The sequence below is a fragment of the Erythrolamprus reginae genome, chromosome 6 (genome assembly GCF_031021105.1).
Source record: "Erythrolamprus reginae isolate rEryReg1 chromosome 6, rEryReg1.hap1, whole genome shotgun sequence".
Classification (NCBI taxonomy): domain Eukaryota; kingdom Metazoa; phylum Chordata; class Lepidosauria; order Squamata; family Dipsadidae; genus Erythrolamprus; species Erythrolamprus reginae.
In genome coordinates this window covers 75,468,722-75,486,195 of record NC_091955.1, presented here as the reverse complement: position 1 = coordinate 75,486,195, position 17,474 = coordinate 75,468,722, and the positions used below count along the sequence as shown (strand labels likewise).

The 17,474-nt window shown below is 38.3% G+C and overlaps 1 protein-coding gene across 1 annotated transcript in view; it reads left to right on the top strand.

The window, feature by feature from the left end:
• Positions 1 to 14,458, top strand: part of MYBPC1 (myosin binding protein C1) — a 105,812-nt gene extending 91,354 nt beyond the window's left edge. The window contains exons 28-32 of the mRNA XM_070754969.1: positions 72 to 211; positions 1,220 to 1,379; positions 2,845 to 2,981; positions 4,107 to 4,293; positions 14,080 to 14,458. Of these exons, the coding sequence (XP_070611070.1) occupies positions 72 to 211; positions 1,220 to 1,379; positions 2,845 to 2,981; positions 4,107 to 4,293; positions 14,080 to 14,180 (725 nt within the window). The 3' untranslated portion in view covers positions 14,181 to 14,458. The remainder of the gene's footprint in view (positions 1 to 71; positions 212 to 1,219; positions 1,380 to 2,844; positions 2,982 to 4,106; positions 4,294 to 14,079) is intronic.
• Positions 14,459 to 17,474: the final 3,016 nt, after the last annotated feature.

Below are 17,474 nucleotides of genomic sequence, written 5' to 3'. Positions count from 1 at the left end.
CACTGTAACTAAGAAAACCTGGAAAAATGTCTTTTACCTGTACTGTTAACATTTCCTCTTTACTGTTCCAGATCGTCCAGGTCCACCCATAGCAGTAAAAATTGCAGATGTCTGGGGAGAAAATGTTGCTTTGGAATGGACACCACCAAAAGATGATGGCAATGCCAACATTACTGGTTACACAATTCAAAAAGCAGACAAAAAGAGTATGGTAGGTAGACTTTCTAACATGGCAAAATTCAGAATAAGTCATTTGTGAATCTAAATGACTTTTGAAAACTGGAACTTCTGCCATTTAAATGTGTCTTAAACTGATCTTTATAAAAGACCTTGTGTGAAAATGACAAATATCTTTGGCAATAGCATTTAGGCTTATATACCACCCCGTAAAGCTTTACAGCATTCTCTGGGTGGTTTATAACATTGAAGCTTTATTTTCAAATCACACCCAATAATCTGTGTCCTCATTTTACCAGCCTCAGAAAGATGGAAGGCTGAGTCCACCTTCAGCCAGTGTTCCCTCTAATTTTTTGGGGGGGTGGGCAGAAAAGTATAGTGTCTGAGCGGCAGTCCCTTTGGGACTGGGCGGCACAGAAATATTAAATAAATACGGTAAATAAACAAACAAACAAACAAACAAAAACCCCACCCTGTTTTGCCTAAGAGAATTTCAAAATAAAATACTGTACTGTGTGTCTATAACAGTGAGCTCATAATAGGGCAACTCTATCAATATCAAAATGCCACTTAAATAGTTGAGCTAGTTTCAAACTAGATTTTGATTTTCTTTCTCTCTTCCTTCCTCTCTTTTTTCTATCTGTTTCTCTTCCTCTCTCTCTCCTTCCCTCTCACTCTTTCCCTCTCGGTGTCTGGGCAGGTTTGAAAAACTCTGAGTTGATGATTTTTAATTGAGCGATTGCTCACTGCTCAGTTTAGAGGGAACTATGCCTTCAGCCCCAGACTATGGGCAGAGTTAGCCTGCAGTAGGCCACCCTATATTACTATTACATTGTTCGAATGCTAATGTACCAATAAACTTCTTTATTTAATATTACATATCTCAATTGTCTTTCAATGAGGGGAATGCTAATAAAATTGCAGTCATTCTTCAGGCTGTAGCGTAATACAGAGAGATAGAATTGATATCTCAGCCAGGCTACCCCTGTGTGCATAACTCTTATGGCATTACAAGCTCAGGTTAATGTGTTCTATCTTTCAGGAATGGTACACCGTCATTGAACATTATCACCGGACTGCTGCTACTATTACTGAACTTGTCATCGGAAACGAGTATTTCTTCCGCATTTTCTCTGAAAATATGTGTGGCCTCAGTGAGGATGCCACAAGAACAACAGAAAGTGCTGTGATTGCTAAGGATGGTTAGCCAAATTCCTGAAATTATCCAACACAAATATGGCAATGGAAATCAGCTAAAAAGGATATGGGAGGCTTATGTTAATCTATTAATTATATTAAACTGGCATAGTTTTAGCAACCACACCATTTTGTAGCATAGCCAATCATGTTAGTAGTTAAATGGTGAAATATTTTATTCTTTTTTTTAAAAAAATGTGTAGTTTGGAGGGAAAGGATAAAATAGTGGAGATTCTGTTCTTGTTTGACCTGTAACACAAACACATCTACATTTGGAAGAAAAAAATGTTAACTTTTTTTTCATGCATCCCATCTGCTAAAAAGTGTAGGCATTATATCTAATTTGCAAAAATACTGATTGGAAGCAAGGTGTCCCATGTGGATATTGCATAACATTGTCCTGTAGGTTCTTAGTAGAATTGAATGTACCATAATTATCAATATCAAGCAAAAATCATTTGTGACTACTGACCTCTTTTGCATAGAAAAACATGGTCAGGAAAGTGACTTAATTTTTTCCAGTAACAGCACTTTATTCAAAACTATTTAAGTGTTCTACACTCAAATCTTCCTTAAAATTTCTCTTGTATTGGCAGCATGAATTAAATGTCCATAAAATCCATAAATCTTCCTTAAAATAAAGGATTTTATGGACATTTAATTCATGCTGCCTGTACAAGATAAATTTTCAGCATCTATTCACAACACCAGTATAAATTAAACATGGTGTTTTGCTACCTTGGAAGGAGAAGAGATGTGGTTAGTTCACATTTTAGGCAGCAATAGTACATTTTCATCCTTTTCTTGAAAAATAATCTACAATAAATCAGGTGAAGAACCCAATGATGGAAAAAAGCTACTAGCCAATCAGAATGTCAAATCAATCAAAAACATTTCCTTCCTCTAATCTCATTTATATTCTTGGAGGTTCAAGATGACATACTTCTTTTTAATCTCTCCCAACAAAATCAATGGGCAAGAAAGATGAAGAATTTTTGCTTTTTAAAAAAAAAACCTGTATAAATTATAGGCAATTAAATTATGAGTCCACAAAATATAGAATTTCTAAAGGTCCGTGTTCAATTTTTTAATATTTATGCCATCTATAAATATGATGAAAAAAAGTTTGAACTCATATTCTAGAACTCTTGAAGGAAGGAATTTTTGATTGTGTATCTTTTATTGTGGATAGTTTATAAAGTAGGTTGCAGACAGTTGAACAATATGTACTATGCAAGATTATAGGTCAGCTGCAGAGGTTAGCTTCATGACCCAGGAAATAAAGTTGCTGCTTTTAAGAAGAAGAAACACACACTATATTTGCCTGTCAGTGCTTTCACAGGCTAGACCTGAAGTACACAGTTCCATGATTTACTGCTAAACTTTCTTCTTATGTAGGTAGCAATTGGGGAAGGGAACATGTTACAAAATTCTGCCTTTTCGCAATTCTTGAACCCTTCTCTTTTGCAGGTAAAGTGTACAAAAATCCAGTTTATGAGGACTTCAATTTCACTGAATCACCAATGTATACTCAGCCTTTGGTTAATACATATGCCATATCTGGTTATAATGCAACTTTGAACTGCAGTGTCCGAGGAAATCCAAAGGTAAGATGCTCCTCTATTAAGAATCACAAGAAATACACAAGAGGGTTTAAAAAGATGTGGATAGGACAAATCACGTACAACAGTATTTCTCAACCATCCGTGTGACTTAAGTGCGGACTTCAATTCCCAGAATTCTCCAGCCTCCACTAAGTAACTGGTCATAAGTCAATAATTATCTATATGAGAGTTTATTTATTTATTAGATTTGTATGCTGCCCCTCTCCGTAGACTTGGGGCGGCATACAAAAGAAAGGTTATCATTTCTTTTAAGATTTCCTTAAACAGAAAATTTATTTACGGTATTCATTTGTCAGAACAAATATAGAATTATAGTATGAATTACCATGACATAAGTATAAAGTAAGAGATAAAAAGGATAAGACAGTAAGACAGGAACGGTAGGCACGAAGGTGCACTTATGCACGCCCCTTACAGATCTCTTACAATAGGGGAGAGGTTGATTGTAGATAGTGTAAAGGTTGAAGATTTTGGGATTGGGGGAAGAAACAACAGAATCCAGTAGTGAATTCCAGGCGTTGACCACCTATTGCTGAAATCGTATTTTCTGCAGTCTAGTTTGGAGCGATTTACAATTAGTTTGTATCTATTACGTGCTCTTGTGCTGTTGTTAAAGGTGAAGTAGTCGCTGACAGGGAGGACATTATGATATATGATTTTATGATCAACAGTTAAATCAGTTCAGAGGGGGCATAGTTGTAAATTTTCTAAATGTAGTATTTGAAGTCTGGAGGAGTAAGGTAATTTGTTATGTGAGGAGTAGTGAAGGACTCTTCTTGTGAAGTATTTCTGGACTCCTTCAATTGTATTAATGTCTGTTTATGCAGTGTGGGTTCCATACAAGTGAGCTCTGAGCTGTATTCAAGAATTGGTCTGACAAATGTTTCGTATGCTCTGGTTAGTAGATCAGTGTTTCTGCAGAAGAAGCTGCGTAGAATTAAGTTTGTAACTCTTAGTGCTTTTTTTGGCAATGCTGTTACAGTGGGCTCTGGCACTTAGATGATTGGAAATGAGATCACCCACTTTATTCATATCAGATATTAGGATTATGCTATGAAAAAGGAATTTGATTCATTAATTAATTTCCTATCTTCTCTTTCTGTGTAGCCCAAGATAACATGGATGAAAAATAAAATCATCATTGTGAATGATCCACGGTACAGAATGTTTAGTAACCAGGGTGTTTGCACACTGGAGATTCGGAAACCCAGCCCCTATGATGGTGGCACATATACTTGCAAAGCAGTCAACAGTCTTGGTGAGGCTGAAGTTGAATGCAAATTGGAAGTCAGAGGTAAGATGGTAACTTTCTTTGGTATTAACAAAAAATAGCCTGGAGGAAGTTGTCTTCCTCATGATGACAATTGTTGCCTCTTTTGCTTGCGGGAAAACATCAATAAAATATTAAAAGAAGAATATGAAAAGAATAAATGACAGATTGATTCCATGGAAAGCAATAGCAATATTTGGATCAAATATTTATGCTATATGGAGAGTATGCAACGTGGCATTTTGAATATCATAAATATATCTGCACATCCGTCATAAATACCTCTTCAGGATGTTTCGAGAGTAAAGTAATACATAAAGAAGATTAGCAACTGGATTATAATGTTCCATTTTTAATTTTAAAATAATCTAGTTACAAACAGACCCAATCTAAGGAACAGTTTGAGGGTTACCTTCTTTCACTGAGCTTGTACAAATACTCTGTAGTACATATTGTCTGTAGAATCTATATACCGTATTTTTCGGAATATAAAACGCACCTTTTTCCTCCCTAAAAGAGGCTGATAATTTGGGTGTATTTTATACTTTGAATGTAGATTTTTTTTTCCAGCCCTAACTAGCTGCTAATGATCTTCCCAGCTCTTACCTTGCAGGCTCTTTCATTGTTTCTCTCTACGAAGAATGTTTTCCAAGCCCTAAGAGTTTGCAGAGGTTTTTTCATTGCTCTCACTTGCTCCGGATAAGTTTCTTTCCAGCCCTAACCAGATGCTAACAATGTTCCCAGCTCTTACTGGCTTGCAAGCTCTTTCATTGTTATTCTCTGCAAAGAATGTTTCCAAGCCCTAAGACTTTCCAGGTTTTTTTTTTTCATTGCTCCAACTTGCTCCGAATAAGTTTCTTTCCAGCCTAACCAGGTGCTAACAATGTTTCTAGCTCTTACCCGCTTGCAAGCTCTTTCATTGTTACTCTCTCCAAATAAAGTTTTTTTTAAAGGGGATAAAATAATGTGCTGGCTAAGGACACTAGCCAGATGAATACTTGGTAAGCAGATTCTTTTCCCTATTTTCCACCCCAAAAACTAAGGTGCGTCTTATATTCTAGTGCATCTTATACTTTGAAAAATACGGAGAGTCTAGACTCATTAGTTTCTGCCTTTTGGCATTGTCTAGCTTTTGTTTCTGACTTACTCCTCAATCTTAATTAGCTCCAAAATTATATTGTTATCACATTGAAAACCCAATGTGGCATTCATTGCCCATATAACACATCTGATTTAGTTAATATATTATTAGGTTATTATTTTATTTGCTTTGGAATTTGTGTACTTTCTTTATCTTGCTCAATGACTCAAGCAAGATAGAAGTGACCTATCTTGGGGCAATGTAGTATTTACATTTCCTGACTGTCCCGGGTCCTATATTAACTGTTTTTCTGCACAGAAGCTATGCCGTCATTTCAAGGCGTTCACTCTTCCATATCACATGATAATAGAACTACAACTCATTCATAAACATCTAAACCAGTGGTTCTCAACCTTTCTGATGACGTGACTCCGTAATACAGTTCCTCATGTTGTGGTGTGACCCCAACCATAAGTCTAGTGCCAATTCTCCCAACAGAGCTTTAAGCTGATTGGCAAGAAGGTCGGAGGGACACCCCCACTGTAAACGCCTGATTGGTCGGATTGTAAAAATACGTTCTAAGACCCCAGAATAGAATAGTTAGTTACCTAAGAACATGGGAAATTTGTCTTTTCCCATGGTCTTAGGTAACCCCTCTGAAACAATCATTCCACCCTCCAAGGGGTTCCAACCCCCAACTGATCTACACTTATACTTTCTGCAAATTCTATATGTAGTTGTTTCATTTCAATCTAGCAAAGAATGCCACGGTGGGAGATTCAAGTTGGGTAGTGTCCATGGCACTAATAACCATGATTTATGTGCTCCATTTCTGAGCATTGAGACACTTTAGAGCTCCAAATGTTAATCCAGTTTCCTTGGAAAGAAGCTACTGAAGGCTGATAGGTCCTTGACAAATATAACCAAATTTCTTTTTCACATTCATTTTCTTCCTTTATTTTTCCCTTCATTACCTAGAGATGGAAAGACTAAAAACACTCCATACTGAAAGCTTGGTTGCCAATTTTTTGCAGTCATAAAGAGATGTCTGCTAAATATTTCACTGGATATTTTTGTTTTGCTCTCTCTCTTTTTCTCCATTTTCCACTTAATATTTATTATTTGAAATCCAATACTTTTAATTCACTGCCTGAATGATCATCAATCATTAGAGCAGTTCATTCTGCTAAAAGTGGTTGGACATGTACTCAAACAGCCTTCCAAATTTAACAGTCATCAGTTAAATTTTCATTGATTTCAGAGTTAGCCCCATTGGTTATCAGTGGGAATTACTCCTGAACAAATATACACTTAGCAAGGAGTTGTACTCAGCAATCTTCAGTAAACGTATGATGTATATAAGGCTTTCATATGAAGCAGTGAAGGGCCACCAATATTTTTACTACCACACTATGGGCGTGGCTTATGTAGGATGCCCTGCATTTTCTTTCAACATCTTCCAATACAAATTGGGTGCTCTGGGGTGGAGCTCCATTTTCACTACCCCACTGCGTTCCCCCCCATCCAGGCAGTAGCCCACCCTTGATATGAAGATACATTTCCAGATACTCAAAATCACCTGGTTTCACACAAACTAAGTACCTTCTTTTGTTTAATTTATTTTAATGGGGGTTTGGGGTGAAGCAGTGAAGGGCTGCAAAAATTTAACTACCACACTGTGGGTGTGGCTTATTCATGGGCGTGGCTTGACGATCATGTGACCAGGGGTGGCTTAAAGGTCATGTGACTGGCTTAAAGGTGGCCAACTTAACGTCATTCACGTCAAGGGTATGGGTTAGAGTTAGGGTGCTTGGCCTCTCCTCGCCTCAAAGAGATACAATTTCCCTTACTATTACTGAACATCCAAAATATACTATTTAACTCTATGTATATATGCCATATGTGTACGTATGTATTACACACAGGCACACAAAAATATAAAAAGTGTATGTACACACATGCACGCTCAGCTCTTCTAAAATTATACACATTCAACCTCATTTACTGCGATAGGAAAAACATACCCAGAGCCCAGAAGGGAAAAAAAGAAAAAAAATCTATTATTTTATATCAGTTCTGCGTACCTGACCAAAATTTTTCTACGTAGAGCCCATCACTGGGTGAAGATATCAAACACTGTAAGAGTAAGGAAAAACAAGAACTTTAATGCAGAAAAATAATCATTTATGGTGGTTTTGTGATAATCATAACTAGGCCCCAATTTTGTTTTTCTCTTTGCACTTTGATTCACAATTCCTTGTACTCTGAAAGTTGGAAGTGCTTATGCATCTACTACAGTCATCTGTAAATGGAATCAAAGAAATCTGATGTGTAAGATATTTGAATTTGCCTAAGCCCTTGATACCACAGTAAAAGGCTTAACCCCTTCCCCTGCATTTTTCCTGGGTAAAGATTGCTTCTGAAGCAGTCAATATTTCTTTTCCTTTCCTGCTGAAAAACAAAAAATGGCACCTTCTGGATGTGTAGGGAACCTTCCAGAATGGCAAAGTTTGGAAAAGTCAAAGCCAACTTATAATAACTGTTTGGAGTTGTGGGAGAAATGATATTGTTTTACTGTTAAATTTTGCCCATTGTTTATTCTCTGTTCCTAACCTGCCCAAATATTCACCTGTGATGCCAAAGAGAATAAACTACAAGAAACTAGATATCTCTGATATTCATCCATGGAATTCATCCAACAATGATGAGAGAGACTCTGAACATTATATTACAGTGTTCCCTCGATTTTCGCGGGGGATGCGTTCCAAGACCGTCCGTGAAAGTCGAATTTCCGCGAAGTAGAGATGCGGAAGTAAATACACTATTTTTGGCTATGAACAGTATCACAAGCCTTCCCGTAACACTTTAAACCCCTAAACTGCAACTTCTCATTCCCTTAGCAACCATTTAGATTATTACTCACCATGTTTATTTATTAAAGTTTATTAAAAAAAATATTTATTAAAGGTGGATGAAAGTTTGGCGATGACGTATGACGTCATCGGGTGGGAAAAACCATGGTACAGGGGGGGAAAACGCAAAGTATTTTTTTATTAATATTTTTGAAAAACCGTGGTATAGCCATTTCGCGAAGTTCGAACCCGCGAAAATCGAAGGACCACTGTATAACATTATATAATCATATTATATTAAATTATATTCTTTATAATTTTAAAAAAACAATGATATGACTAAATAACTTATTTTATTTTATTTTCAAAGAATTGGCAGATGAAAAAAAAGATAATGCTCATTGCCATTAAAGTCAGGCTGACTCAGATATTTTCAATTGAACAAGTCACTTTGGATCATTCCCAATGCTATAATTAATTATTTCCAATAAATGCTACTGGCATCAACAGAACTACCCTAGATTGTGTACTCTGATTATGGTGCCCTAAGATATGTAGATGCTTTAATATCACTCACTGCAATTTAATATTGGACATAATGTTTATTTTCTTTCTATGTGTTGGAAGCTTAAAAGAATTACAGCTGGTGTTGTAGTTCTGAAAGAAAATAATATTATTAAACAGTGGTGCAATAGAATGTAAAAGGAAAGTAAATATTCCTCAATGAATCTGCAATGATATATTATGAAGAAATGTTGCCAGAAAAAACAATCTTCTTGAAGGAACAGAAACTGGTATTTAAAACCATATTCAACTGGACATTTTATCCATTTCCTATTAGATAAAACATGTTTGCATGATAAATGTGTATTTCAGACATGTTCTTTACCTTTGCACCATGGCATAATTCTATGGCATGGGCAAAGGTCAAATTAATCAAGACTATACTAACTAATGTCTAGATAATAGCAACTAAGTTTAAATTTTCATTTTTTAATAAATATATAACTTTATTTCCATGTTCTTTTATTTTAAAAAATACATTCTTAATCAACGTCAAATAGATTTTTTTTAAATGACAAATGTATCATATCTGAAACAGTATTTCTAAAATAATTTCTATTCAGAAGAACAGAATTATGAAGAATAAAGCTGAATAAGTAATAAACAGTCTCTCAGCAATCACATCCTCAGTGTTTCAATTGTCAAGTATAGAAATGATAACATATACCGTAATTTAATGGTATATTAAGAAGGTCCAGAGAATAATCTATGATAGACACAATGAAATTTACTATTGAGGAAATACAGGAATGTGCAGTAAATTATATAAAGTGAATTATAACCTGTAATATAATGATTTAGTAGCTAACTATACTGTGTTTTTAAGAAAACATTTTTATCCTATAAAATGCATGGTTTAAAAGGCTAATTTAGAGTAAATACAGCTTTGTTGTGCAAAAGTATATACTGGAATGTTATCTTTATATGGTAATGCTTGATACATTTGCCTAGTAGTTATTCAAATGAAATAGATAGATATAGATGGTTCAATGCTATGCATATGGCTTTTTCCTATACTGAGAAACACTCTAGATACACTTGTGTGCGTGTGTGCGTGTACTTTTATATCTGTATCTCCAATTTTAATTTTAATTAAAATATTTTAATTTAGTTTAACCTAATTTTTGTTTTAGTCTTAGATTAGTGACACAATTGGATTGGCTCCTTTATATCTCTTACGTTAGTGTGGCAGCCAATCATTTGTGTTGTGCATAATTAATTAAGCTTCCTACATTAATGATAATGCTGAAAGTGTGCTAGATCCCTTCATCCTTTGACTTCCATTGTCTTTTCATTCTCTCTCTCCCTCTCTCTTTCTCTTTCTCTCCCTCTTTCTCTCTCTCTCTCTTTCTCTCTCTCTCATGTTTTACATGACTAAGCGATTAAATCATCATCTTTTCATTCCTGTGGACATATTTTCACTCAATAAAATCTGTGCGTTTGTGTTTAGGAAGTAAAGTGCTTAAAACTTCTTTCTCTCTCTCTCTCCTGTAGTTACACAGTAAGGATTTTTGAATGTATAGTGTCATCTAAGGTAAGCTTTCATATGGTCTCTGCATATGAAGCTTATTTCTGTTGTCATGTCATACAAAACCCACCAAAGTATGGCATAATTTTCATTATGTCATTTAATGAAAATGGGGTAGTAAAACCAATGTAGCAATGGACTGATTATTTGTACTGTGCTAATTAACAACTCTCGGCTGAATATGCTGAATCAATGTTTGTGATAGCAACTCCCGCTGTGATACCAACACCTACTAACAAGCTGTAGAGGAAGTGATAAAGCATGGACCAGGTTAACAGCTTACTATACATAAATAAGCATAAATCACAGCATTTGAACCGTCTAATGCCAGTTATTTGCCCAAGGTTCAAGCAGCTAGGAAGCAATACCACTTAATTATACCCAATTCTTAATCTCCTTTTGTTGAAAATGTACACTGCAGCAATTTTAAAGAACTAGTTTAAAAGCATGCTAGATTTTGTGTGTCAGAGCATAAAAATGTGAAAGAAAGAAAGAAAGAAAGAAAGAAAGAAAGAAAGAAAAAAGATCTTTGACAACATCCTTAATTGCTCTACGTTAAATCAAGTTGTTTTGTTTTAGCTGGGTTGCGCGCAAATTGTCATTTGCATTTTTATTTGCTTGAATGTGCAATATATGTATATCTGTGACAGTAGAGTACATCGTAAACAATATAATCCATAGAGCTTTGAAAGAGTCTTGCATTTGAGATTAATGGTGCAAACATTCAAAGGTAAGTTCTTTTTAAAAGGGCATGGTTTCTCTCTCTCTAGCCAAGGCTGTCTTAAAAGCATTTCAATGTTTGTTTGTTTGTTAACTATTGTTACTTCACTGAAGCTCAGCAAACCTAAGGTAACTCTTCCCGGAATTTAGACAATTACTATGGCCTAGATCCTGTACGGAATTCTCGTGATACCAACATTGCAAAACAATCCAAGAACATGAGCATGAAGTTACTAGATTTCACTAGGTTGGCACCTTATGCATATTCTTACATTACTGGTCTGGTAGCTTTTATTAAAGTCCCACTGCAACATTATAATATAAACCATTCCCACCTAGATAGGCTAGTTTCAATAGCTGACAAATGTGTTATGCGGTGAAGGTATTGATAGGGAGGTCATTGACTGCAATAATACCATACATTAAGACGGTGATCATCAGCTTCAAAATGGTTGGCACTGATGGGCAATCAAAATCCCATCCCCCCTGCATGTGATGCATGTTTAAAAGGACTAAGGCTTGGACTGCCCACTTGCACCCACCATTTTGGGGATGCTGACCCTCCCCTAGTTATAGCTCAGTGTAACAGAGTTACTAGGAATTGTAAAGGAGAAATGTGGAAGCAAAAACAGTCACATGGTTAAAATGTAATAATAATATAATAATAATAATAATAATAATAATTATTATTATTATTATTATTATTATTATTTATTAGATTTGTATGCTGCCCCACTCCGAAGACTCGGGCAACTCACAACACAATACACAAGTGTTGGTATGTCTCGGTATAGCTAGGCTATGAGACCTTTGACATACACTGAGCAGAGAATTTTAACAGAGTGTGGATGTGTGGTAAAGCCAAAGAACAAAAAGACAGACTTAGTTATGTTACGTATATACAAAACAGAAACAATCCACAACAAGCACTAAGTCATACAATATAATAAGCACTAAGCAAACACACTCCCCCCTCAAGGCAAAGCAAAAGTGAATGAGGGTTAAAGCATCATTGAGGGAAGGAGTACTGGCGCCCTCTTATGGCGAACCAGCCCAAAATATTTAAAGTGGTAGTACAAGAGACTACAATAGGTATTTTACAATGGCAAACCCTAACAACCATGTACCTTGTACTAACACAATGTACAAATCCAATATTAAAAAACAGATTAAAACCCCTATCATAAAACTTAATCACACAACCCAAGCAAACCATACATTAAATCATAGTAGCTAAGGAGAATATCAACTTCCCCAAGCCTGGTGATATAGGTGGGTTTTTAGGAGCTTGCGAAAGGCAAGGAGGGTGGGGGCAGTTCTAGTCTCCTGGGGGAGTTGATTCCAGAGGGCTCGGACCGCCACAGAGAAGGCTCTTCCCCTTGGTCCCGCCAGATGGCATTGCTTAGTCAACGGGACCCAGAGAAAGCCAACTCTGTGGGACCTAACCGGTCGCTGGGATTCGTGTGGCAGAAGGCGGTCCCGAAGGTGATACTGATAATATAGGTTCAATATCATTATTGTTGACAGAAGAAAGGTGTTGGGTTGCCCTTGGTATTTACCTTTTGAATATTCTTGATGCTATAACCATTTTTATTTTATTTTGGATGGCTTTCACTATGCGGATCCCCTGAGTCTCCTTTCTTCTTCTCCTTCTGCCACTCCATTATTCCAATAATTAGAATAGGGCTAAGCAACTTGGCTTGAAGAATTTACAAAGACTCACACGATGAGTCTTTGATGAGTACTTGACAACTTTACAGCCACAAGAATAAGTTGACATTATTGGCAGCAACGACATGCTGGATCCATCACATCCCTCATCCAATGGACAATGAAAATGGTCAATGGAACATAGAAGTCCTGACCTATCATTCTTGGAAGAATTTATTTCATTCACATGCAAAAAAAAAAAGTAGCAATTAGAAAGCCATCCCACCTAAAAATCCTAAACCAGTGATGGCAAATCTTTTTTTCCTCAGGTGTTGAAAGAGCTTGTGCATACACTATCGCGCATGTTCAATACTTCAATGCCTGGGGAGGGCGAAAACAGCCTCCTCCACCCCCTGGAGGCCCTCTGGAGGCCAGAAATGATCTGTTTCCCAACTTCTGGTGGGCCCAGTAGGCTCGTGTTTTGCCCTCTCCAGGCTCCAAAGGCTTCCCTGGAACCAGGGGAAGGTAAAAATACCCTCTCCCATCCCGACAGAGGCTCTCTGGAAGCCAAAAACGCCCTCCCATGTGTTAAATGTGTGAGCCAAAAATCAGCTGGCGGGCACATACATGCACGTCAGTGCTGAGATATGGCTCCACATACCACCTGTGGCACTTATTTATTTTATTTATTGGACTTATATGCCGCCCCTCTCCGAAAACTCGGGGTGGCTAACAGCAATCATAAACAGTATACAATAATAATCCAATACTAAAAGCGAATTAAAAACCCCTTAATATACAAAACCAAACATACATACAAACATACCATGCATACAATTGTAAAGGCCTAGGGGAGAAGAAATCTTAATTCCCCCATGCCTGGCGGCAGAGGTGGGTTTTAAGTAGCTTACGAAAGGCAAGGAGGGTGGGGGCAATTCTAATCTCTGGGGGGGGGGGTTCCAGAGGGCTGGGGCCGCCACAGAGAAGGCTCTTCCCCTGGGTCCCGCCAAGCGACATTGTTTAGTTGACAGGACCCGGAGAAGACCCACTCTGTGGGACCTAACTGGTCGCTGGGATTCGTGCAGCAGAAGGCGGTCCCTGAGATAATCTGGTCCGGTGCCATGAAGGGCTTTATAGGTCATAACCAACACTTTGAATTGTGACCGGAAACTGATCGGCAACCAATGCAGACTGCGGAGTGTTGGTGTGACATGGGCATATTTAGGGAAGCCCATGATTGCTCTCGCAACTGCATTTGTGCCATAGCTTCGCCATCACTGTCCTAAACTTATTTGCACTACAGGAAGCTCTGCTAAAATGATGGTGCATTGCTCCTTTTGTAATTGCACAGTCATGTGCAGGTGTAAAGATCAAAGCTATCCTTTTGGTTGTTTTCATAATTGTCTTGTCCTCAGGTGGTCTCTCATTCTTCCGACTACTACTGCAAGGGGTACCTCCGCATATCGCCCAGTCCTATATGAAAGAAATGGAAGCAAGCATGTATGGAAAAAAATAAAACCCTGGCCCCAGCGCTTCTCTGCTTCTGCACCAGAAACTGCTAGACACTCTACAGCCTCTCATTTCTCCCGCGATCCTCCTCAATCGTATATATGGCACCTTCTGTCTTCCTCTCCGATGATGATGGTGGAAAGAAAAATGCACGCATGGATTGCCTTTTTTTTTTTTTTTTTGGAAGTTGAATGAAATAAGCCGACGCTTACCTGCATTTTGTACCACTGTGTATTCCTGTTCCCTTCTCTTTCCCCTCTTCTTTTTTAATGCAGAAAACAAGGCAAGCTAAACCAATGTTTCCCAACCTTGGCAACTTGAAGATATTTGGACTTCAACTCCCAGAATTCCCCAGCCAGCGAATGCTGGCTGGGGAATTCTGGGAGTTGAAGTCCAAATATCGTCAAGCTACCAAGGTTGGGAAACACTGAGTTAGACAAATACGCATGAAAGCTCATTTGTAGTTTCTAATTTGTATATTTTAATTTTTTTGGAAAAGCAGATGCTGCCATATCCAGTAACAATGGAATCAGTACATACAGTACCTCTTTTGATAACCAAGTAACAAATTATAGGTTGACATGTCCCGTGTACACATGATTTACAGCAGTTAACCATTAATTGAGCTGAATGAATCTCAAATTAAACAGGTTTTTCCTGTTGTTCATTTGTGAAACCTATTTCTTTGCGCTACTACCGGGGATATTTTTGGTGATGTATAATAAAGCTGAAGTGTTTATGACCTAGCCACATATTTGGGATTCTTATGATTATTTTGTGTTATTTTGTTTTCATAATTGTCTTGGCTTTTTGTTTGCAATCACAAACACTGGATTGCGGGCTGGGAGGCAGATACACTCACGTATATACAGTGGTACCTCTACCTACAAATGCCTCTACTTACGAACTTTTCTAGATAAGAACTGGGTGTTCAAGATTTTTTTGCCTCTTCTCAAGAACCATTTCCCTCTTACAAATCCAAGCCTCCGAAACTGTAACCGGAAAAGGCAGGGAGAAGCCTCCGTGGGGTCTCTCTAGGAATCTCCTGGGAGGAAGCAGGGTCGGAAAAGGCGAGGAGAATCCTCTGTGGGGCCTCTCTAGGAATCTCCTGGGAGGAAACAGGACCAGAAAAGGTGGGGAGAAGCCTCCATAGGGCCTCACTAGGAATCTCCTGGGAGTAAACGGCCTCCACCTTCCCTGTGGTTTCCCCAATCGCACACACTATTTGCTTTTACATTGATTCCTATGGGAAAAATTGCTTCTTCTTACAAACTTTTCTACTTAAGAACCTGGTCATGGAACGAATTAAGTTCGTAAGTAGAGGTACCACTGTATTCCTGTCCATTATTCCATTTGGGGTAAGCACTGTTGTATAAAGCACATAAGAAAGGAAAATTAAAGGCATCGTTTTACACAAAGAAACATCATATAAGTGAATTACACCAACTCCATTCATTATGCCTCTCCATACCTGCAAATCTTCTGGGCTTTCATCCTGACCATTTATCACTTCACACATCTTGCAAACTTTATCCAAACACAACTTTCCCAGTCTTCTCCTCTCAATACATTCAGTCTTTCCTCATACACTTATTTGGCGAGTCGGTTCTCACTCTCTCTATGAACACACTTCCTCATCTTCCTGGTCACAAATGTTTGTATCATTTATTCAGCACTTAATTCTTTCTCGACTCTATCTTTTCTTGCTTATTACACCCACATCTTAAGTACCCGCTGCATTAAATGTTTGTGTTTTTATATCATGGCAAACTCTCATTTTCATATAGCAAAGTTTGCCGAAGCTCACTATGAGCAATTTCAATTCTTTACACAAAGTTGCTAATAGTAACTGACAATAGAATAGAATAAGAATAGAGTAGGGTAGAATAGAGTAGAATAGAATAAGAATAGAGTAGAGTAGAATAGAATAGAATAAAATAAGAATAGAATACAGTAGAGTAGAGTAGAGTAGAGTAGAGTAGAGTAGAGTAGAATAGAATTCTTTATTGGCCAAGTGTGATTGGACACACAAGGAATTTGTCTTGGTACTTATGCTCTCAGCGTACATAAAAGAAAAAGATACATTTGTCAAGAATCATGTGGTACAACACTTAATGATTGTCATAGGGTCAAATAAGCAATGAAGAAACAATCAATATTAATAAAAATCTTAGGATACAAGCAACTAGTTACAGTCATACAGTCGTAAGTGGGAGGAAATGGGTGATAGGAATGATGAGAAAAAACTAGGGTGCCATATCTGCCGGCATGTGAGCCATTGCCCTAGCTCAGCTCTAGCATACGTATGCACCAGCCAGCTGCTTTTCGCTTGCACAGAGGCTCTGGGAGGGCATTTTTTGCTTGCAGAGGGCCTCTGGGGGGGGGATGAGGGAGGGCATTTTTGCCCTCCCCAGGTTCCAGGGAAGCCTCTGGAGCTTGGGGAGGGTGAAAAAATGGGCCTACTGGGCACACCAGAAGTTGGGAAACAGGTTGTTTCTGACCTCTAGAGAGCCTCTAGGGGGGACGACAGGGGACGCAATTTTCGTCTTCCCCAGGCATTGAATTATGGCTGTGGGCACTCACAAAAGTGCAATAGGTACACACACTTTCAGCACCCAAGGGGACTGAAAGTGGCCTATAGAATGTTCAAATTATTAGACTTATTTTTTTTAAAACTGCTTTATTATTGTTCTAGACATCTTGACAAAATGAAGGTTTTTTTAAATAAATGCTTGATCTGAAGAGTGCTATTCTATCTTCCAGAACACCACATCAATTTTAAATATCTGTAAAAATATAATCTGAAATGTCCCGTTTTAGTATTAAGTACAGTGATCTCTCGGTTAGCGCGGGGGTTACGTTCCAAGACCTCCCGCGCTAACCGATTTCCGCGTTATATTGGATGCGGAAGTAAAACCACCATCTGCGCATGTGCGCCATTTTTTTCATGGCCGCACATGCGCAGATGGTGGAGTTTGCGTGTGGGCGGTGGGGAAGACCAAGGGAAGATTCCTTCAGCCGCCCAACAGCTGATCTGCTCCGCAGCGCGGAAGCAGCGAGGAGCCGAAGATGGGGTAAAGGCAAAGGGGAAACCCCATCTTCGGCTCCTCGCTGCTGCCGCGCTGCGGAGCGGATCAGGTGTTGGGCGGCTGAAGGAACCTTCCCTTGGTCTTCCCGCTTGCCGCTTGCCAGTCCACACACGCCCCCCTGGATGAGCCGGCCACAGGGGCGAGGGGTGGGGATGAAGGGGCAGGACTTCCCGGGCGGAAGGCATGCTCGGCTCTGCCGCTCCAGCCCCTTT